Below are 24,764 nucleotides of genomic sequence, written 5' to 3' on the forward strand. Positions count from 1 at the left end.
GTATTTTATAACCTCCTACTAATTCATTAATAAGTTCTACATCTCACTGTAGAAGAGACTGGATCATTAATTTAAATCAAATACATACATATAAATAGACTAAATTGTTATTTATTAATGAGTATCAAACCAGTAAAGACACATTAAACTAGTACAGTATGTTTTTAAATGTAATACAAGACAGTATTGTATTTTATAGGACCAGGTTTAACACAGTTTCCCCCGAGGCGTAAGATAAACAGATGCAGTTTCTTCTCCGCTTCAGATCTTCACAGAGTTTATAAGCGCTTGGCTTTTATCTTCAGTGTGTTTCATCACTTTTATAAACTTGTATGGATTCAGGGCTGTTCCTGGACATACTAAAGACTCCAATGAGGTAAAGGAAATACCTAATTCATAATTTCTGGACTTGACAGAGTCATAATTTCTGCATTGGAACATGTCAGAGTTGAAGGTGCTTTGACCTCACCGAAGTGAGACATGATGGCCCGCAGGCCCCCGGGGTCTGTGAACGTGGCCATCGCTGGAGCAGACCACACCACATGATTCCCATGGTCATTACCTCAGCTGCGTAGGTGGCTACATGGCCGTCTGCGTCTGTGAGTCAGTGTCAATGTGTCCGTGTATGTTTGTGCTCTGAGAGATTATGATGTTCCTTCTCTTTTATGGATATACCATCCAACAAGGTGTCTTTTTTGATTGCATGGTATGATTAATACAGTATATATTACACATCATGTTTGAGGATTTAGTTACACCTACACAACCACGGCACAGCATCTGCCCTTGAACTTTTTTATTTGTTTATTTGGATTGATATTAGATGTTAAAAGCCTATATTCCTGCACAAGGAAAAAAATACAATGTGACGTGATTATGTAAATTAAACAAAAGAGAAAATAATATGACATACATTATGCACATTAACACACATAAAAGCCCATAAAACATGTGAATAATTACAATAAAAGATGCAATGCTAGTCTGTAATATAATTAGCACTCCTGCAGCATAAAGATAACTTTAGTGCACAAATACAACACCGTATATCAGCACGCTTCAACATTTCAAACCATTTTTGCCAGGTGGTTTGCAACTCTAAACTCACTAAACAGCTGAAGTAAAATATGCACATGACATATTAAGTAAACTTTAATTAATGCTCATGCAATTCCAATCATTTGTTAATTGTTTGGTACTTAAAGCGAACCTCTCTGACGGGACACATTTCATTAAAAGTGTCACTAGAGGGCAGCAGAGGACATGCTATACAGTATCATACACAACCTCATATACATGAGCTGCACCTAACTGAATCACCAATATGTCAAGATGAACTAGATCCAGATGTGCTCCAAGTGTATTAATTTGAACAGCATTAATCAACAATATTCAAAAAATATGAACCTCTTATATCACTGTCATTTTCATGAATAATGAATCCAGATACCTCTGTTCCTCATGCCTGCACAGCTCCACCAAGACCTGTTGGGGGAGGAGGAGGACTGTGAGGTAGGAAACCGGGTGGGGGTGTGTGAGTGTGTGTGTGTGTGTGTGTAGGGGGGGGGGGCGTTCATCAGGAAGTTGGAATGTGGGTCCCTGTGTGTGATGTGATTGTTAGCAGAAACGTGTCAGAGCCGAGCCCACCGCCACCAACCCACCACCACCACCACCACCAAGCCTGAGCCCGCAGCCCTGCTCCGGTTGTGAAAGTAGAGCTCCCTACGGCTACATGCATGTGTGTGTGTGCATGTGTGTGTGTGCGTGTGTGTGTGTGTGTGTGTGTGCACGCGATAGACCTCTTAGCCCTGCACTGCTATGGAGGCCCAGATACCTTATCGTTGCCTTTTCTAGTGGAACAAGGGTAAACTCACTCACGAGGTCGAGGGTGAGGAGGGAGGGGTAAAAAGACTCAGGGGGCAGACCACAGGCCCATGTGTGGCCATGCAGGGCGAAACTCGACGGGATTAGGAGCCAGTTTATAACTCTCCATCTTTTATGAATATGGTGGTGCGGAGTGGGAGTGTTCATGCTCCTCACCAACAAGTGACGCATCAATCAGTAGACATATGAAGTTCCAGTCATCACAACCTGCCGTTGCACTATTGTTTCTCTGCTTTTTGACACAATGCTCACTTGTGTGCCTCTGGTCGTTGAGGCTAAACTGTGTTTCCAATACAAAACTATATGCCAATTTGGGATTTTGTGGAAATTGGCTGGTAGTTTGGATACATTTTAGATGGAGGGGGTTGGACTTTAAAGATGCAGTCTCAAGCTGAGAATTCATGAGCTGCACAAGACTGGCTCACAATATTCCTTTGCTTATGTTTGAGAAATTGGTCATAAAATCCCCTCTGTTTAAACCTTTAATACGGTAGGGTGTGAATGCAATTACTGTAAGCAGGAATTAATGTATTTAGAAGAAGAGATATCAAATTCATACTTATTCTGTCAAACTGGGTGACTCCTTAGTGCCACCTGGAAGAGATCGAGAGCCTGAAAAATGCAGTCTCTGCAGCTTTTGTTTTCCTCTTCTCTCTCCCTCTCTCGTCTTCTCTGGTTCAGCTCCTGAGAGCCAAACTGTGGATGGGTTTTTAGCCACAAACCTCACAGCTGGTCTTTGGTGCAGAGCATCTGGGCAAGCTCCCCACCCTGATCCAGGATCCTGGCTGGACTGGTGGTTAGCCACACCAGCGCTTTCACCTGCCTGTCTGCTGAAGCCTCACCAGACTTTAAGCCGCTCTAAACAAGCGGTAACATCAGACCACACACTCAATAGTACTGGACAGCCAGGAGGTAGGGAGTATTATGTATTTAACCCCTACGTGTGTGCGTGTGTGTGTGTGTGTGTGTGTGTGTGTGTGTGTGTGTGTGTGTGTGTGTGTGTGTGTGTGTGTGTGTGCATAAAATTCATTAGAAAGCTGCTCCCATGGTTGTTTTCTTGTAATCCTGCGTTCGGCTTTTTATTCATATTCACTTTTCACCTGATGCTTCAACCGAATACAGCACACCATTCCACACTATTTTCTGGCACCTTGACATTTGCACCTGGATGAGTGGGATTTGTAGTTCTTCGGGAGGAACGCTTCGTGCCACACAGTGTGCTTTTATTAAGATATGACTTTCAATGGGCTTCACACACTGTTTGCATTGTGGTTTGATTTGGATTGCTGCAGACTTACTGCAAGAGCAGCGGTGAGCAGAGTTAAGATGCACCGGTCAGCATATGTTGCTTTCTGACTTCTGTGGTTGATGCATTGTATGTCTTCCAGGCTACAATTAGATTTTATGTTTCTGAGTAAATACTAATTAGAAAGCATGGTCACGCAACCTTATTTTTTTTTGAGTGAGGACAGGTTTTATGTACTTTACAGTGTGCATAAAAAGGTTCTTTCAGAGGCTGAGTACATTATATGAAGGATTTCATTTAGCTGTTTTAAGTAGGGATAAAGTTATCTACAGATAGGGGTTTCTCTGTCCTTCGGTTTTAGCACTTTCATCATTTTGCTGTCCAATGGCAGGTCAACTTATTTTCACTTTTGTTTTTTTACTGAACTGAAGCTGCAAAAGATGTTTGCCCCACTAAGCTGCAGATTTAGTGATAACACTAATACAATTACATTAACTGCAAATGCATGTTTTTATTTTTTTGAAATCTCAGTCAGTGTGATTCACTGGAATGTTTAAATGTGTGCATTGTGTGCAGTATTTAAAAAGTGTATGTCGATACAATTTTATTTTCCATGTGACGCATGGACCTCTTTGTGCAGCAGTTGTTTATTCTTCCTTTGTAATTGTATTTTATGTCGCTGTAATTACATTCACACATATTGTTTTAGTTAGCATTACAGCTAATTTGTTTACTTATTTACAAAGTATCAAATTGTCTCTGGCTTTTCTCCTTTTTTCAATTAATTTCGATTGTTTAATTGATAATCAATGTTTTTATGTGCTTTAAAGAGAATGATATCAAAAGGCTATTTAGTTTAAAACTAGTTTGGGATTTTTTTAAACATTTTAATTGCACAGCCTATAGATTTGTATTATGTTAATAATGTGCCTTTCTTTTGAAATAAAGTTGGCATGTCGTTACTGGCGCAGCTGAACTTTAACCCATGAGGCCGAACGTTTTCAAACCGATTGTGTAATTTAGGTTTTCATCTTTTTTATTATTGTTATTATTATTATTATTATTATTATTATTATTATTATTATTATTATTATTATTATTATTATTGTGTCGCCCGACGATGCAACTCAGTGTGCTATTACACTTTTAAAGAAATACATTTTACAGTTGTGTTTGTTCATGCAATCTACACAACACAACATCGGCTCATGGCCAGAAATAGTTTTCACCAAACGTTTCATCCATGGCCGCACGTGTCTTTGGTGAGACACGATTAAACTCTCGAAATGTGTTGGTTTTAGTGGACAAAATTATTATATAAATGTACTTGTTTTGCTTCACTGTTTTTTGCTCTGTTTTGTGTGTGTGTTTTATTTAGATTCCATTTGTGTGACGCATCATTAACGCGTCTCTTGCTCAGGCTGTTAGTTCATCACACTGTGACGCTTTCAAGCTGCACCTCGAGTCCACGTCATCTGTTTGTGAGGGAGAATGATCAAAACGTTGCGTTTAGAGTTGTTAAACCATTGTTTTTTCCCCTTTAACTTCCTCATTAGGCCTTCAATCAATTCCCACGTGGTTCTTTCCTCTTAAATGAAGAGTTTCACATTTAAGTCTCTTCACAGTTTTTTTTATAAAAGCCAGTGAGCATGACTTTTTTTTGTTGTATTTGGCGCTTCCAACTAAACCTCGTGTTTATATCTCTGATCCATCAGTGTGCATGGCAGTGAGGCGACATGGCTCAAACGGGACCATGAACACATCTGTTTACGTATCGATGTGCAGCCTCTGGGCTATTTTATGAAGACGTGTTATTGAAAATCAATTTGGATTCATAGTAAGGTGTTATGAACTTTTTAGAAAAGGTTTCGACTATTATATTGACTTTTCAACACCTGACACGTGATCCTAGTATCTCGTTTACATTTAAATATTGACAAAAACTGTGTGCCTGTTTTTAATTGTTGGTGTGCCAGCTATGTTTTTTCTTTCGCCCCTCTGTTTTTATATTTCATATAAATGCATGTATTTCATTTGGAAATAAATTACCAAAACGTGTTTTTTTTTCTTGGCAATTTGCATGAAATGACGCTGAAATGTAAAATAAATTGAAGCAACAATCTTGAGCCAATTTGTTGGCATTTTCTTTGTCGTATTTGCACTGTAAAGCAATCAGTGCAATAGCAGCATTCTGCAAAGCCTTCGGTAATTGTGTTGATACAGTAATGGAGAAGCATGCATTCACAAGTGCTGCAGGGCTCTGTGTGGAGCTGTGAGTGTGTGTGTGTGTAATGGAGAAAAGAAAAGTACTTACAAACTCGGCAAAACATTTAAAACGTTGTAAAATGTTACGTGAGAAAGATTTCAGGGCCTCTAACTTCTTCTTTCAGCCCCTTCACTTAATGTGTTTTTGACAAGAGGTTTCAACATTTGTCAGAGATTTAAACTTCAGAAGGAATTGCCCAGATATCCACATTTTGAGGAACTGTATCTGCAGTATTTCTATTTGTTGTGTTAAGTTTTTCTCGCTTTTCCAGGAGCATGTTGTTGGATAATACGACACGTTAACAGCTTACATCCTCGTTGCAAGATACTCAGTCATAGTTTTAAATGTTTTCAAATATTTTTTAGTCGAAAAATAAATATTCGAACTTGTACCCCTTGCTTTCAACACCAGGCTCACTCCAGCGACATCATTAATCCGCGTTTCAGTCCGAACCGTCTCCAGAAGTGTGTTACTATTGACAGCTCGCTGATGGACAAACTTCCCCCTCGTGCTGCGTCTCTATATCACACACAATGATCGGGAAATGGACTCTAATGGACACGTGCGTAATGAGATAACAACCTAAAATGCAAATGAGACATTTTACGCGCATGCACACTGCAAGAAATGTCCACTTTAGCCGTGTTGTCACTGTGCTCCTGTCTTTCTCTAAACGCACATGCCGCGTATTGGCTGTGGTGTTGTTTCCAGAGAAACACAATTAAGCCCCATAGATTGAAGTTACAGTTCAATAACACCACATATATAAATTAATAAATTAAATAACTACCAAGGCGGAAGTCTTATTCTACTTTTTGTTGAAATGTGACTGTGTGTTTCAGTATTTCTGCACTGTCTCTATAACTTAAAGTAAATACGATGCAAACGCAGCTCCGCACGTTTTGTTTTGTGAACTTTGCATGTCAGAACTCCTGTGTGCAGACTAAACCTGTGTGAAGCCACAGGCCCAAATATAACCTACACGGACTGACCCATGCGCGGGTGTGTGTATTTTTTTTCTTCCTGTAGAGACAAATATATCCAATTCCAATCTATTTGTGTCTTTACTCTCTCGTGGAAGCTTTTCTGTGCGGGGAAAATGACATTCATTGTATTTCTCCTACATTCAGACTTATTCATACCATTCAGAAACAAACTACTTGAGCACACGTTGCTTATAGTGTTAATTACACACACCGACATCATTAGATGGAAAACGTATGGCTGATTAATCAATGCATCGTTAATGATTCATGACCGGCCATAAACGGAGACAACTTGTTGTCCTCCAATATCTGATGATGCATCTGTCAAATTTAGATATGCTTAATAAAGCACATCGTCTGGAGGCGGTGACAGAAGAAGAGGAGGCTGCGCGTAATGGCGCATGAGGAGTAAATATCAAATGGATTCCTTCTCCCAGACTGGGATTATGAGGAGGTTTAGAAGAGAGACTGGGGTGAGGGCCCGGGAGGAATTATAATTTGGTGTATAAACCAATGCTATTGCTGCGCAGCCGGCTCCCCCATCACCCTCCACCCCCCCTTGAACTACGTCGCGGACTGCGCTTCCGCTTCGCACGGTTGGTCAGTGATGCGCAGTGGAGGGTTGGAGAGGGAGCGCGCACGAGAGAGAAAGAGAGCGAGAAGGGAGGGGGGGAGGCGTAGAATTGACAAGGCAGAGGCTGAGAGAGAGAGAGAGAAGGGGAGAAGGAGGGGACGGACCTGCTCCTCTGGGACTCGGCTACAGCGTACTGCTAGGTGCTACCACCGGGCTCGGCTCACTAAACGGTCCTCAGCTGTAAAATGCACAATTAGGCGCCGAGCAGCCGCCGTGTAGCTGTCAGCGGAGGACGTCCACGGCCACCGCTACCACTTGAAGCAAATCTGGACTAACTGGAGGAGGAGGGGGAGAAAAAAAAAGAAGGATTCATGGAGATTCTGTGCAGCTTTATCGAGAAAAACGCCCGGATTATCTGATTTGGGACGCAGCGTTGAAGATAGCGAAGACGCAGACGGTTTCTCTGTCGTGCCTCCGCCGTGTCCGACTGTAGCCCGCGACGTGTTTGGTTTTAGGTAAGCTGATCCCGCTCTGATCCGGCTCCGTGTTCATTGTTGTTGCGGATAGGATAGACTACTCTATTCTCTTTGCAGAGGCGACACCGTCTGAGTGTTTTTATCGGCTAGGATGTGTTCCGGACACCACTGTGCCGATACAACAAGAAGGTGCAGGTCTTTTGTTTGAGGAACATGAATAGGAAATAGTGCTTCCTAAAGGAGAAGAGGTCCTGGGGATACTTCAATGTGCAACCTTATTCTTCCCTAAAATAAGTCAGGCATCACAGGTTTAATATAAGGAATAATATATATATCGTGGACTTCCAAAGTGTTCTTGATTGTGAATAATATCTTCACTTGCCCAAATTATTTGTGACAAGCATCTTAATTTAGAAAATTCAAACCTTCAGCCTATGTAAAAAAAAATGCAATAAAGGTTCAATTAACTTGATTTTACTCTGAGTAAACTTTAGTTCAGTTTGAAATCAAGTTTGTATGTTAATGAGTTGTGTTCTCCTTCCTTTTAACTCGGTGCTGGTGTTTAATGCTGTACAGTTATTAGCTGTGTTGCACACGGCGCTTTCGAAAATTACTAACTTTTATAGTCACATACAGAGACATATAAAAGTTTATCCTTGTCTGTCTGTGAATATAAACGTATCTGAATCACTTTAACAATGTTAAGGATGAGATCCAGTCCCACACACTGACAGCTCTGTTTGGGTCTTACAGCTGGGACAGCAGTTTTCGGAGCTCCGGTCATGGCGGACCAAGAGGAGACTTTTGCCCTTGAAAACTCTCCTGGTGGTTCGGATTCAAGGGAATTACAGTCCGATAATAAATCAGAGAAACCGAACGGGACCTCAAGCAAATCCCCATCATCTCAGACAACTTACATCCAGCAGGTCAGTGTCCGTCAGTCTGAAGGCCTCACAGCTCACTGCTTCAGGCTGCTGCACTCACGTTCACTGTGGAATAACACATTGTTAGAATAATGGAGACATAGCCGTTGGAACTAGTATTATGTGGGTAGTTGTGGGTGTTGAAATATACATGAAATGTTAAAGAGGACTGTCTGTTGTTGGGAATGTTTTTTTTCTAAGATAATTTATATCGACAAATGCAACTTTTATTTAGTCTGACTTATACTCGTTACCTCACTGTTGCTCAGAGAAACTGATTGTAGAACATTTATTTGAGGAGTGAAACATCAAACAAATTTCAAAGCAATTTTGCTTTGTTTTCAGACAATATTTACTGATTCAAATGAGACTCTGCTGATTCATTCTGCAGGAGAAAGCGTTAATCGTCAGGCTCTATAACTCTGGCCTTATTATACTGTGTAGTTTAGTTGTGTATGCTAAAGGCCCAACAGCTTTAAGACACAGCATGCAAGAATCTCAAACTACTACACAAGGGTTACATTGTCAGTACTGCATTATATATGTTGTTTTTGCATGCTCCTTGAATTGTAAAATGTATATTTTACAGACATTAAGAATTTAGCCATAAGCAACTGAAAACAGATGTTTTTGAAAACATGCTATTTGACCAACTCAGAAGGCCTCAAACCATGTTAGACACATCTGTGTGAAATGGAAGTGGGCCTGTGATAGAAATGCCGTGAGCACGTTGGACACTAACGTGCTTTATTTTGAAGGGAATGGAGGGAATTAAAGTCTACCTGCACGAGAGGGAACTCTGGGTAAAGTTTGACGAGGTGGGGACGGAGATGATCATCACCAAAGCTGGACGGTAAGAGAACAATGTCAAAATATGTATCATTATCATGGCACACTAAACCACGACAAGGGAGACTGCATCACTATTTGATGATAATTCTACCCACGTAATTAGATTGCTGTATGAATATAGGCCCGGAATTTACCTCCTCCTTTCGCCGGCTTCCGGCATGGCTGGAATTTTTCTTGCGTGGGGAGATTGGAAATATACACTGTGAGGAACCACAGAGAAAACACCGAGCATCTGGTGGACGCTTTAGCGCTCTGCGACACCGCCATACAGTTTAGTCTGGGTGGCCCTGCTGGGGAATTGCAATATATCGAGCAATCCGACTGAGAGCGCAACCGGACAAAAGTGTCCACGGAATAAATTCCTGCTGAGTCTGATGTCTTTAATTGCAGACAAATAAACTAATGCAATGCCACATTCTTGCAACACTGTCCCTGTGTTTGTGTGCGTGTGATTGCACGCAGACCATTCGTGCGTGACAACAGCATGTCCCGCGGATTGTACATGTGTCTCGCAGTTGCCCTCAGACAGCATCCAGTGGAAACGTGCATATATGTATGATGGCCGCTGGTGTCTGCTCCTGTCAACGTGCCCGCTGGCTCACATGGGTGTAGCTATTATAAATGATGAATATTTATAGTGAAACACGGCTACGTTTCATTGTGCTGTCCGGGTCGAGCAGAAGAGAGTTGTTTTCGCAGAGCTGCATAAAGTCTCCATTATATTCCCGTCAGTCATTTCTCTCGTGTTTTTGGCGTGAAATGATATTACGCAGCAGCTGCCCTTCGTCCCCAGCCCTTCCCTTTGACTCACGTTATGTGTGTTTTCTACAATATGACAGCTACCAAATATCCAGATGATTTACTAAACGGATCTAACCAGAAAAAAACGTGAAATCTGGCCCACAGTGAAAAGGTTTTTTTTTATTTTTATAACGGGCAGGTCCCTCTCAGACCCAACGCCCTGCCCTGAGAGGAGCTGTTACCTCTCCAAAACCAAATGTAGCCATTTAATTGACTTTTCAAACCATCTCGCGTGAGCTGACTGTATGTATTATAATTTACTTTGCAAATTGTAATAATAAAAAAATGTCATAACCTTTATTCTGAAAAACACATTTTCATTCACAAGTTTGTGATGAATGCCTGTCTGCGCCAAATGTTTGAAAATGTCGCAACTTTTTTCCTCTAGAAATCTTGAAAACACAGCACACAGCAGTTTATTTCTGACTGCATGTTGCCTTCTTTTTTTCACGGTTTGGCAGAGTTTCCTTCCATATCTCGACATAAACCGTGCGTTGTCCTTTACAGGCGAATGTTCCCCAGCTTCAAAGTGAAGGTCACAGGATTAAACCCCAAAACTAAATATATTCTCCTGATGGATGTTGTTCCTGCGGACGACCATCGGTACAAATTCGCCGACAACAAATGGTATGTCAAGTAGAACTTCATTTTAAATGTACTTCAGAGTTGTAGTTGTTGGGTGGTTGCAGCTTCTCTGGAGTTTATTCCAACAGGAAATGTTATATCGCTGTCCTGATGAAAGAGAATCGGAAGTGAACATAATAATTTCCTTGAATTATGAATTGTGTATTTTCTAATGCTTGCCAAAAAAAAGTCAGCAGAGAGAAATGTTGAATGAATGTTAATGACTTTGTGTCTTTGCTGTACCTGTGCGCTGCAGCACGGCTGTATCCACAGGGTTATTTGTTTCGATCTCTCAGGAATGCCTTGTTTGGGTCAGCGCCTTTTTAACGAGGGGATCCTTCTAATCACGTGCCAATACTGCCGATAATGACCTGTCCAAACCGAGCCCCGGGTCTTGATCTGACGATGTTTTAAAACATTGTGTGCCAGCTTTAATTTGACCTCTGGCCATCCAGCACTAACTTCCCAAAGTACCATACTTATCATTTTGGTTATTTAACTTAAATGAGTCATTGGCTATAAATGCGATGTTTCGACCAGGAGGTAAACGGCCTCGTGCCCTCGGCGTTTCAGGCAAGCGAGAGAGCGGACGTGAAGCAACTTTCTGCTTAGCGACTACGTCCTAATTGGTCGTTTTATTTTCTTATTTTTATTTGTGAGTCTATTTCAAATACAATTTGGATATCCTCCGGCATAATTTCAACATGTTGATAGTGAAATAATGTCAGATTACAATGTTACGCTGAAGACTACTGGCACTGCCTCCGCGCCTGCAGGCTTGTTGCGGCTGCACGTGCTGCCAGTCCGAGGTGTGACGGTGTGACTGTGTTGCTTTGGTTCAGGTCTGTGACCGGGAAGGCAGAGCCCGCCATGCCCGGCAGGCTCTACGTCCACCCGGACTCTCCCGCCACGGGGGCGCACTGGATGAGGCAGCTCGTCTCCTTCCAGAAGCTGAAGCTCACCAACAACCACCTGGACCCGTTCGGACACGTAGGTGCCTATCATGCATACTATTTAACCGCAGGGATGTGAACTATCATCACCTGCTGCTGCTGCTGGTCAAAGGGCTGTGTTGCCCAGTGGCACTTCAGCAGGAAGGAGTGTCACTAAAACGTTTACTCATCTTTATTGTTAGGACTGGTTTCCACTGATGAGTTTCAAGTTATTGTTGTTTTACGTGTTTAATATGCATTTGTATGAAGAGCTGAGTGTCTGAAATAGGACAACATGTACAGTGTGCAACTGTTTCTGAAGAATTAATTTAGTATCATTACTACAAATAGTATCAATATATTTATATTATAATAATCATTATTATTATTACCAGTAATTTATATATCAATGTTAATATTTATATTATATTAATAGTATATGTTAGATCATTATCTGGAGGTTGTACGCTTTAGTTTTAGTTTTAAAGTGTTCAGGTGTTTTGGTTGAGCCTATATTTTAATTATAATCTATGTTCACAACATTAGTAGATTAAATGTAATTTTCATTGCACAGAGTACAACAAAATGAAATTCAATTAGTGGGCCTTGGAGTTTAAAGGTTATGATTTGATAGTGATTAAAGATACATGGCCCCCTCTACTTGCTTGTAAAACAGTGATTTTCAGGCTCCACTGCAAGGCTGAGTTTAGATCTGTGTAAATCGAACAGACCGAAGTCCCTCCAGCACCATGCAGCTCTATGACGTCACTGACGGGGATTTTGGGGTTTTTCCTTTCTTGTACATTTTTCTCTTTTTGCTCTTTCAAATGTTCATTTTTCAAACCTCCTCTATCCTTAAAATAATTCTGTCTTTGAGATGCACATGGCCAAAGATAGAAGGTAGACGTTTGCTCACAATGTAACCACAGAGGAATTTGTTTGTGGAAGTTCTTCGAAACTATAGCTTTGCAAAGTAAAAATGAAAAACAGCTAAACAACTAAAAGAGTCAGGGAAAAAGAATAACAAAAAAAAGACTGACTATCTATATATTCCATAAGTGTATTCTTGCGCTTATTTATTCATTGAAAACTAAATTAAGTTGAGTTAAAAGAACAATACAAGAGATCAGCTGCAAGAACAACTAAAACAAATGTTTTATTACATTTCAAAAACTATAAATATATACAATTGTATCCTTTCAAAATAATTCACTGTTATAATGATTGAGTCTCTGATGTTGAGAGAAAACAGACATTTCTGATCTCGGTTCTGGGCCCATGCTGCCAATGCAGAACATCATTTCACTTCAGACTATTTGTTGATAACATATTTGGTTCCAGACTCCTTTTTGGTAATTTTCATTGCATATCTATTACAGCACATCCTCCAAGCATTAAAGTTATAGACCTCCTGGCAGTCATCTTAAGTAAAGGGGAACAGTTTGGCATTTTTTTTAGGGAAAAGGAAAGAGGCATGGCACCCCCACCCACCCTCCGCCTCCCCCACCCCCACCAGTTAGGGACTGTATGGTACCCATTTCCTAACTTAAACTCCTCATTATTCTGCACTCGCTATCTCGCCCCAGGCTTTTGAGATTCTGTCTTGAACAAACATCACTTACTTAATCAACAAATGGGCCGGTTGGCGTCAGGTTTTCATAAAATGTTCAGTTGACGGGCACACTGAGGCCAATTTAGATGTCTTGTTGTAGAAACAGAACAGTCACACAATTAGCTCTGTTGCTAATAGGCCCAGTCCTTAAGGGAAAAAACACTTATGAGGTTTGAGAAATGAACATCAATAGCTATTCTGGTTTTTAGGAGGTTGGTTAAATGATGTGGAAAAATACGAGAAATGCAATCAAGTTAAAAAATGATTAGCAGTCAATCTTGATAAGAGTTGTTAAACAGAATATGTTTTAAACCTAAAGAGGCAGCGGTGTATTCATGTTGCTTTTCTTAAATATGATGTTAAGAAGCAACACTGTGCAGTCTGATGTTAGTGATGATGTTTAATTTATTCCAATCACCAGTCCTGAGATTGACAGTTACATCGCTGCAGGTATCAGGTTGATGATTCATCTAAAAGGAGACTGCATATGTATTCCTACACACACACACACACACACACACATGGGCCACTATCTATCCACATGGCCCCTAAAGTGGGCGCTGCCTTGCCAAAGCCCAGCTGGTGAAGTGAAATCGGAGCTGAGTTGGAATGTAAGCAGTGTTGTGCGTTTTGGGTTAAAGTACATTTTTGATTGGCTGCAGTGGTTCCTGGCTCACCTTCTTTCGTGGTGGGAGACAGCACCCTGGGATTCATAAATGAAACGCTGGTGGCTGGCCAGAAATCTATATTCCACTGGCTTGTTGGTGCAGCTGCTTGAAATAACTTGTAGATGATTTATAATTACTAGCAGTGAGGCATACGAGCAAAACATCGCTGAAGTAGAAAGGACTAATTTAGGATGGGCCAGAAGCTTTTTTTTTTCTCCTGTCTGGTAATTAGAAGCACCTCAGCTGACTGAGCCTCATAGTCTCATAGGAAACAAGGGAAACCTGCGTGTTTGTACAGTTCATGGTGTCGCTTTATTTCTCACTCAAATGTTCCATAATGTCAACTTGTCCACAGAGTTCTTTCAACTCAGCGGCAACAGCACATCTTTTTTGTAAGAAAGGATTATTGAATAACATAATCATAGTTTTGAACAGAAGGGTGTGTGTTTTGTAGCTTTGTATGTGTTGTCATGTTGAGGCAGAACAGTCTGTGAATCAATGGTTATCAGTTGTTCAATGGCATGTGTCACAAATTGCCAATTGTCTTTTTTATTACATATTTTAGATATTGATCCTTCAAGTCATAAATTAAAGGCACATTTCTATATACAGTTTATTTAATTGACAATTGAAGTCTAGTTTAAGAAAATGCATTTTGAATATGGTGTGAAAAATGTACCATTGTAACATCCATGGTAATAAAACACTACTGCAATTTTAAAGAGTAATAATACAATTTAGAGCTATTTGTACTCGAGTGTTTAGGGTTCAAGCCACTTTATTACACCATTACATTTCCTAAGGAAATGTGTTTTTATGCACTACATTTATTTGACAGCTACAGCGTATTAAGAACTTCAGCCGCGCAAAAAGTAGTTAAATGAGCTTCACCTTGACCATCTGCAACATAATAATCCATCTATTCAAGAAGTTCATTAGCTTAAACAGTAACAAGTTAAAACTTGAAATGCAGTACTTATATATTTTTAAGTTAAGTATGTTGTGTATAGGTCTTAAACCATTGCATACAGTGCTTCCATTTTTCTGTATTTTAATTCCTAAAAATCATTTGTTTTTGTCTCAGATTTCATACCAAGCTGCACTTTTTGCTTTGATCTCCCTGTCAACTCCTGGAATATTCCTCAGTGTTATTTATCTCCCCCTTCAATTTGCTCCTGCTCTCGTCTCCCTGTCTTCCCACACATGTTTTGGCCAGGAGGGTGGAGTGTGAGGATCGCACTGTTTATATTTGAATGGCAGTGTGCGATGAGCAATAGATGATGGTGTACAAAGCCGGCTGATCCCGAGGCTCGGGGAAACTCTCTGATGTGGTGGAACTTGAAAGCAAAGGGCAGCGGCTCGAGACCCGAAGTGATCCCTCACGATCATTAAATACTATCATCCAGAGGCGGGGGAGGGGGGAGGGACAGAGATACGGGGACTCAGGCAGGGCAGCGGCTGGGCCCAGGAGACGGGCGTGCGCTGAGGTCCCAGTGGGTGGTCCTCTGCTACCCCCCCGACCACCCCCCCCCTCCCTACTAACACACATACTGGACTTTGGGAACCCACATTCAGTGGACCACGCAATGTCCCGGGGTTAAATGTGCATTGAGATATTTCCATGCAACTTTCTGGTGTGTCTCACTGGCAGACAGTTTAGCTCCAAAAACCCAGCCGTGTGGTGAATGGCATGTTTGCATTGATTGTTGTGGTTTGGTCTAATCTCGGACTCATCTCTGCAGACCTCAAGTAAGCGCTTAATGAATGCATGCATGGGAACATGTTTTGTTTAACCTACTTTTCCTCGTTGGGAAAAACTCTTTTCACTGAATGTTATGGCCTCATTTACAAATCCAATAGTGCGGCTTGATAGCTGGACGTGTAATGTTTTCATTTGCACAGTGCCAGGGCTTCACAATGCAGGAATCAATACAATCCCTCACTTCAATATGGAAACCAAAGCAGGGCTACAAATACAGCAGGGAGATTTCCTGTCTCTCAGCCTGAGACTCAGTTCTGGTAAAACTATTCTCACCTCAGAGCAGAGCAGGCGGCCCTAAAACCCCTTTGCTGCAAATAGTTGTATTTATGGTAGATTGTAAAATTTGCAAACGCTGAGTTTCCATCTGCAAGTCATCTGTCCACTGTTCAACAGCCTGCTTATCCAACCAGAGTGCTACAATCAGCTGATGTTGTCTGCAAAGGGTCAGTAACTTCCATTAAAACCAGTGTGCTTCTACAAGGTGCATTGCGGGCAGTTTCTGCCCATTACAAAAACCTATTGCACCATGAAATAAGATCAGGTTCAGCTGGAAATTGATAATGGATGACGTCTATATGTTTTTTATGGTTCACTTGGCTCTGAGAAAGGACTTGGGGCTTATGTCTGTTTAATGCTATAGGATGCCCCCACAGGTACTGGAGACCAGGGCGATGCCTTGTCTCCTCTTGTTGGCAGTGAAAGGCAGGTACAAAAACAACCTTTAAGATAACAGATAGGAGGAATGCCTATGGGACAGAAAGGTGGAGGAGGAGGGGGAGTTAAGAGGTGGGGAAGGAAAAAAAGGGCCTTTTTTTATGATCTCAAATTGTAAAGTGGATCTGATGAAAATAAAAGCCATTAGATTTCCTTGAGGCTGAAGACCATGACTCCCTGGTCTGTCAAAACAATTAGACTTAAGACCCACGGATGAGAGGGCCTCAAAAGAGAAGTTCAAGGCTCAAGTTCAGCTGTGCGGACCGCGTCTTAATGTCGCCAAGCGAGCCACGGGTAGTAGTCATCACTTAGCATAAACTAGGTTAGTCAGGTCAAAGGGCAACCAGAGAGCAGACATCACTGTCTCTAACTCTTCTGAACTGATCATCTACTGACAGTATACTGTACAAATTGTAATATGGTGGATTTTATCCATAGACATAGTCTTGATTTGGAGTTAGAACTTTTTGTTGGAGTTGTGGCCGCATGGGATACTTGGCAGAAGAAAAGTGTGCATCTAAAAAAACAAAATTAGAGTGCACACGGCCCAGTTTAGTTTGACACATTTATGAAAATATTACAACTTGCATTACAAACGTTTGATGTTTCAGTCAAACAAGTAATTTGTCCCAAAAAACTAAGTTATGCAGTTTTTAAATAAGGAACTTCATCCTAATGTAATCCATTGGGCCTCTGTGAGATTGATAAAGTGTGTTGCCTTGACGGACTGTCAAGCTGTTCTTGTTTTTTTCCCTCTAATGTCTCAATTCATGCACAAATTATGCCAATAAACGTTCGCACTTTTCTGCATTGAATGACTCCCTTTTGCTATTAAACTCACCCATATCTGTTCATGCTATGTTTGCATTTCATTTTGGGACATGTTATAATGATACTGTGGTGAAACTGAGCCCTGAAATGTTGCAACACGGTTATAATTCTTACCCTGACTTTGTATCAAATGTAGAAAAAGAGGGAACACGAGCAGAAAAAAAAACCTTCACCTCAAGAAGTAACAAAAATAAAGTTTGGATGCATGCAGAATAAAAAAAAAAGAGGATGTAAGAGGAAACTGCTCTGAAACGTCGCCACAAGAAAGTCTAATGTTAGACTCTGTCTCTTTTTCTGTCTTTTCTGTGAGGTTTATTTTTAGAAAGGGCGTCTCGCTGTGATGACACGTAATCAATAATCTAACGCTGGGCTCCGCTCTTTCTTTCCTTTTTTCCTAGATCATCCTGAATTCGATGCACAAGTATCAGCCGAGGATCCACATCGTGAAGGCGGATGAAAACAACGGCTTTGGCTCCAAAAACACGGCCTTCTGCACGCACGTCTTCCCCGAGACGGCCTTCATCGCCGTGACGTCCTACCAGAACCACAAGGTGAGTCCTCACGGGCAGACTGCTGGCTTCAGTTTGGTGCCCGCATTGCAGTCTGGGACGGATGATAGCAACTTTAAATCCACGGTGTGTTTCATGAGGGGATTTAACTGTAACGATGTTTTAAACATGGAAAATAAGCAAATACGAACAGAACAATATATTGTTTATTAAAAAATATGGGCCGAACTGAACTGACCTATGTAAAGTCCTTTCCAATGCAAACTACTGCGACTTATAATAATGCAAATATTATTAGTATCGTGATCATCATCGTCATTGTTATCAGTAGTATGAATAATATTATTTGTGTTATTATTTATTTCACACATGCAAGAGTTCAATTCAGTTTTGCACATTTTTGCGGAGTTTTGACGCATCTGGATCTGCTGAGTGCTGCAGAGGAAAAGAAAGTTAAAGTAAGATGTCTGTGTCCGCTGAGTCTCTGCTATCACACCGAGTCAGTGACAGACGAGAGGAAACTTCAGATACCCGACGAGACGACGTCTGACCTCAAGAGGCAGATAAACAGGAGAAAGCTCAGGAACAAAGAAACGGCAGCGACGCATCATAATGATATTAATATTAACATAGTATAGTAATACAATGAATTAATACAAATGCATTTAGCTCGTTATTTGTGATCCATGATGAATTATTTGTTATAATTGCAATTAATTGCAAACCTCTTTAGGAAGAGTTTAAAATAGTTTGTGGCAATTAATATTGTATATGTTTGCTTTGAGTCAGCGGGTATTAATTTGTTCTATATTATCTTTGCGTCAATAGCTATATATATATATATATATATATATATATATATATATATATATATATATATATATATATAATTTGCGTGTTACAGTTGGTCAACACAAAGTTGACAAAAAACGGATTTGTTGGTTTGAAAATTATTTAAAATAATATTATAATTTTGAATATAATGAACACACTGTTTCAACGTCTACATCTACGTCTATATATATATATATATATATATATATATATATATATATATATATATATATATATATATATATATATATATATATATATATATATATATGTTCTCTCAGTGAGTTGACGGTGCAAAAACGTTAATAAAGAGTAAATTAAAATTGTAACGCTGTTATTACCAAGACTGCATGTGAAAGCTGATCATTTGGGGATATTTCCTCTTCACACATCCACTTATGAAATACTTTTAATAACGTTGAATTAGAGTACGATTTCTTGAGGCCAGGCCGCCTCAATGAGTCGTTCAGACTTGCGGGAAAGAAGCAGAAATAAAAACTCAATATTTACCCTGCAGACATTTCTTGCAGGGTAACTCCTGGGAACACAGATATGTGTAAACAGCGTCTGTTTAACATCATTTAGCCATGTCGTCCTATATGTTCTTAGTTTGGGGAATATGGGAGTGAGGGGCGAAAGCTGCGCGCAGCCAATCGGACGTCTCCGCGCTTCTGGGAACAGGAAGCGCAAATGAATGACACGCTGGAGAAACCATTCATTATTTTCAGACCTGTTATTGGGGGGGGCTGAGATCGTAACCCCGAGCTAATTATTGGGGCTTTCCAGACCAGCGGAAAAACAAGCATTTCTGATTTGCAGGCACTTTGCCACAACTGTCTAATCAAACAGTCTCACATCTGCCAAAGCAATATGTGCTGCAGGCCTGTGTCCAATTCACCTGTTAGACTCTCAGCTAATGAAAACGGCCAACGTCTCTTGTGTCAAGTATTTCCTGTCACTGCTGTAATTAAAACATTTTTCCAAACTGCGTTTTCTGAAATACTATGTTTTCTATGGAATCAAAAGGCCAGTAACTCCATATATTTAAGTTGTGTGTATTCTATTTTATTTCAAGTACTTAAAAGTTCTTCTATATAGGCTAAAATAGCCAAAAGCATCTGGGAATATGTTTATAGGCCTCCATTATTTTAATGAGCATCTTTGGACACAGTCAGTAAAACTGTTTTTTTTTGTTTTTTTTGAAGCTCTGAATGAATTGTGCCCGATTGTCTCGAGTCCTCCCACATTATTTTGGACAGTATATCATATTCTTCTCTCCCTGCTCGGAGTCCAGGCAGGAGAAGGCACATGTGTCTTGCAACCTACATTATTTTCTTTTTTCTGTAAACTGAACTCTGGCTATCACTTTGGAAGGAGTAATTATTTGTCTAGCTGTATTTTCTCCTCGGAACGCCCACTGAGGGTAAAAAGAGTGCAACAGGACTCTGAACTTTTTTTGTTTTTTTTAATTTCTAACTTTCAAAAAAAGATGAAACGAATGTAAATGCTCTACCAGGCTGCATGCATTAACAAGAAGCTTGCAGAGTGTCACACAACAGATTTTACAGGGTTTGGTGAGAGTGTCAGCCAGCGTGCAGACAAACCTCCAGTCTTGTCAGAGAGCTGGAAGCGCACACACACACACACACACACACACACACACACACACACACACACACACACACACACACACACACACACACACCCTGCCAACTAATTACCTGCCAGAAAACACTGCTCACGAGAAGGATATCCCTGGATTGTGTTTAACCTCTTTGGGATTAACTCGCTATTTTGGGTGGTTTCTCTGCACATTTGATATTTTTCAAAGACATTTATACAAAAACAAGTTGTATGATAAATCACAGTATTTGCATCTTTCAAGCATGCGCCAACTATCTGTTAAACCGGAGGCAGTTACTGTGTAAGGTTATAAATTATGCAATGCAAATATGTCTTATTGATGAATGATTTATTCAATTGTTTAGTTTAGGATCCCTAAAAGCATCTTGGGTTTCTAGAAATGTGATATATAGCAGTTAGATTCATCCAAGAACACTTCAAAACTCAGCTCTCCAAAATCACATAATACTGTCATCATATGAGCCTCCAGCATCGGATCCTGAAATGTTGCATTTTATTGATTCAAATAGCTCCTAATTTTAGATTTTTGATGGCTTTGTTTTTATTTTGGCCAACCACACTTTAAGATCTTGTAAGTGACACAAACACAACACATGACTCTTCCATTGTCCACAACTATGTAATAGAACAAAGTGTCAATGCTTTTTTTTTTTTTTTTAGATAACCCAGCTGAAGATTGAGAACAATCCGTTTGCAAAAGGCTTTCGTGGAAGCGATGACATGGAGTTACACCGGATGTCCAGAATGCAAAGGTAACTAAGAAGTGATAAAGTGTGTTATGTATAATCTATTTATTTAATTAATCCTGGACTCTGATACATGGAAACACACAAAAAAAATAAAATAATTCCTAATGAGATACATGTTTCAAGGATTACTGACATCCTGGTCACACTGTCGCTTAACAAGCCCAACTTTACAGTAATCCTTCAATCACCCAAATGCAAGCCAGTTATGAGTGTTATTTTCAGTGAGTGTTATTTTCGGTGACGTAAGTGTAGTTCTTGATCCTCGGCCAGTTTCATGCTGAAGACTTTTATGGCTGATCTGGCAGAACCTCTGAAACACAACTGCAACATCTCCCTTCCAGACAACTCTTTTTACCAGGATGTTCCAACTGCTGCTGCTGCTGCGTGTGTGTGTGTGTGTGTGTGTGTGTGTGTGTGTTGAATTGGTTGTATGGCTTGGTCCTGCAGCCAAGGCAATACACGACCACATCGCTCTCTCGATGTGATTCAGTCCAGATGAGGGATGGAGCATGCGTCCGTACTGCGTGGAAAACACATTTTCAAAGGAGAATATCTGGTTTTGAACCCCCCCCCCCCCCCCACGCACACACACACACACACACACACACACACTCTCTTTCTCCTTTTGGGCAGCCGATACAAATGTGTGGATTCAAATGTAGAAATCCCAAATCATTGGGGAGAAAAAAAATACTGGAAAAGCTGTTTGGCTTTCCACAAGGTGCTAAAATCCAGCCCCCTTCCCACAACCTTTATTCTGAGCCCCAGAATCAAGGTCTTCAAACATTTCAGATTAATGTCATGGTCTATGCTGTGGAGAAAAATCCCTGGGAATCCAGGAAGAGATTTCTGTACTTTCAAGTGCTTTAAAAAAAAAAATAACTTGCTTGATTGTGTCAGACACACGTTAAGTTACTTTAAGTAGGCTCATGCCACAATCTAATACGATGCATTTCACCTATCAAAACCTGCAAATATATAGAGCATGGTGAGAGTCCAAACCACCCTATCAATCTCGCATGCCATTGTCCAATCCCGCCGAGTACAGTAAGCTACACACGTCTGCTCTTGGTTACACTGTTGAAGGGAGAGCTTATTGCAAAACCAGGTCACTGTTTCAACTGAGCAGATCCCTGAAATCAAAGAACCCAAAGCAGCAAAAATGATCAATTGACGGATCCTGTGGATTAATAGGAGTGAAATACATGCTGGCGTTTTCACTGGGACGTGTTTCCCTCTGTGTGTGTGTCCTAAGTGGGTGTGATCCACTGATTGATGATTGTTTTTTTCAAACACGATGCAGCGAACTGCATAGAAATAAACTCTTGATATTGTTGGTTCACAACAATGTTTCAGAGAGCCAACAGATAATTACTAACAAATGTATTTGTGCGGTTGTGTGTGTGTGTGTGTGTGTGTGTTTGCACACAGTACCAAGGAGTATCCGGTAGTGCCTCGCAGTACAGTGCGCCAGAGAGTGGGCTCCAGTCACAGCCCGTTCAGCGGGGAGGTCCAGGGCATCGCCACCCCGAGCGCACTGAGCTCCCAGTACTCCCAGTGTGAGAACGGGGTCACGAGCACCTCACAGGACTTGCTGCCTCAGTCGGGCTCCTACCCCGTGCCACATGAGCACGGCCAGGAGTACCACTGCATCAAGAGGAAAGGTAGGAGACAGATGTGGGAGGTTCTAGTTTTATTGCAGCATTAGTTACCTTTTTAATACGCTCATGCCATAAACCGGTAACATTGATGAGGAAAGGTCACAGATTTTGGATCGGAGCTGTGTGAACACAATTTAAGGCCACTGTCACACAGATTTTTTACGTAATTACGCAAAAAGTGTAACTGTGTATTTCTTCAGGAGCAGCACATTAATCAAAACAAACAACATTTTTTAATATATTTTACCAAAAGTGATACTTTTTCATATGCGGCCCCTGAACCACAAGTTTTGGTTTAAAAGGGACAACAGTCATACAAAAAGATCTATACTCAAACATCCGGTGTCTATTTACAAAGCAAATGTGTATTATATATATTTATTTGCCTGTTATTTTGTTTATATTTGTTTTTTGTTTAGCATTAAATTACGAGCAAAATTGTGGATATTTCGTTTGAAAATGTAATTGAAGACAATACTTCATCATTCCATAAAGATTTGTGACATGATAGTGACATGGAGTGACTGCAGAATCGTGTACTTTATACGACTTAAAGACAACACTTGGGTAACACTGTTCTGTAACTCTGTAATTCTGCCTGTAGTGGAGGAGGACGGTCACTCAGGTGAGCAGAGCTATAAGAAAGCTTATCTGGAGAGCTCGTCCAGTGAGGAGGACCATTACTACCGTCCTGTCGGCTACGCCCAGAGCCTCGGCCTGGCCGGCGGGCCCTACCGCAGCGAATCCAGCCAGCGGCAGGCGTGCATGTACGCCAGCGCCTCGCAGGGAGCCGAGCCGGTTCCTAGCTTGGAGGACATCAGCTGCAACACTTGGGCCAGCGTTTCACCCTACGGGAGTTGCTCCGTCACCACCATGCAGCCGATGGACCGGCTGCCCTACCAGCACTTCTCCGCTCACTTCACTTCAGGGTCCCTGGTGTCCAGACTGGGCGGGGTCGGAGGCCACGCCTCTCCGCAGCTGGCCGATGGCCACCACGCCGCCATGTACCAAAGCTCCATGACCCACCAGACTCTGGGCCGCCAGTGCAGTCCTGGAGCTGGGATCCAGTCGCCGGCAGCCGGCCTACAGGGAAACGAGTACCTCTATACACACGGCATACCACGTACACTGTCGCCACACCAGTACCACACAGTACATAGCGTCAGCATCATGCCAGAGTGGAACGAGAACAGCTAAAGCCTTTTTTTCACACTCAATAGATACAAATATTAAAATCAAAATCAAAAAAAGGACCAAAACAAGGCAGGGTTTAGATGAATTTATATTTATATTTTTAGAGGATGTGCTGCTGATCATCTTAATGACAGTAGTGGATATTGGTAAGATTTTGTTAAGTTAGGAAAGCAAGCATCTTATCACTTAACTTGTGACAGCATCTGCACTTATAAGCAAATGACACAAACGTGAACAACGAGGAGCCGGACCAGAGCAGAAGAAGTGCAGAGACGGTGAACGGTGGAAATTCAGACACTGAACCGAAGAACACAAGAACACTTCAGTTGCTTCGCCAGCGATCCCCAAGTTCATGCTGTTCCTGCGTGGTGATGGTTTTTTTGGATGTCAAAGTACAAAACTCTTATTTTGTATTCATGTGCAGAGTTTGTGTAAAAAAAAAAAAAAAGAAGAAAAAAAAGTTTGTCTTCTGTCACATTATCCAGAGTTCTCATTTCCTTTTCTTTTTGTTTGTAGTTAACTTACTTTATAGTCAAATTTCACTAACTTAAGAATGAATAAGCAGATGGGAGCTTTTGTGGCTCGTGGGTGAATTTGCTTGCTCTAAAATCGGTCCTGAAGCTGGGTACGTTTACATTAATGTCAAGAATCTTAATGACAGTATGAGAAACATGCCAGCAAAGATCACAAGTAGCACAGCACTTCAATCGAATAGTTTATTCATGCACAGACATTTTGAGCAGACACCCTTTCTCAGAGTTCAAGCTGGCAACAGTGTTACAACAAAGCAGTGATGAGCTAAATAAAGTACAACAATGTAGCCGAGGACATTACGGTGACACTAAAGAACAACCATTATTTTCCCTGTTTTTGTCATCACATCCAACATTCAATCAGTTTGCAGGATGCAATGCATTAAAACGTAATCCACTCAAACCCCGAAGACCTGATACGAGTTACTTGACCAGCTCAGAAAGTTTGGGATATTAATACAATGACACCCATTGACAGAGTTTTGGTTG

General features: G+C 41.0%; 1 protein-coding gene across 1 annotated transcript; it reads left to right on the forward strand.

The window, feature by feature from the left end:
* The first annotated feature begins 8,214 nt into the window (after positions 1–8,214).
* Positions 8,215–23,745, forward strand: tbx5a (T-box transcription factor 5a). Its single transcript, XM_068574502.1, has 8 exons — positions 8,215–8,358; positions 9,114–9,208; positions 10,516–10,635; positions 11,475–11,622; positions 17,550–17,702; positions 20,799–20,890; positions 22,319–22,551; positions 23,153–23,745. The coding sequence occupies exons 1-8, from the start codon at positions 8,215–8,217 to the stop codon at positions 23,743–23,745; spliced, it is 1,578 nt and encodes a 525-aa protein (XP_068430603.1).
* The last annotated feature ends 1,019 nt before the right edge of the window (positions 23,746–24,764 follow it).

The sequence above is a fragment of the Clinocottus analis genome, unplaced genomic scaffold (assembly GCF_023055335.1).
Source record: "Clinocottus analis isolate CAN_PGR_092001 unplaced genomic scaffold, fCliAna1.0.p SCAF_13, whole genome shotgun sequence".
Taxonomy (NCBI): domain Eukaryota; kingdom Metazoa; phylum Chordata; class Actinopteri; order Perciformes; family Cottidae; genus Clinocottus; species Clinocottus analis.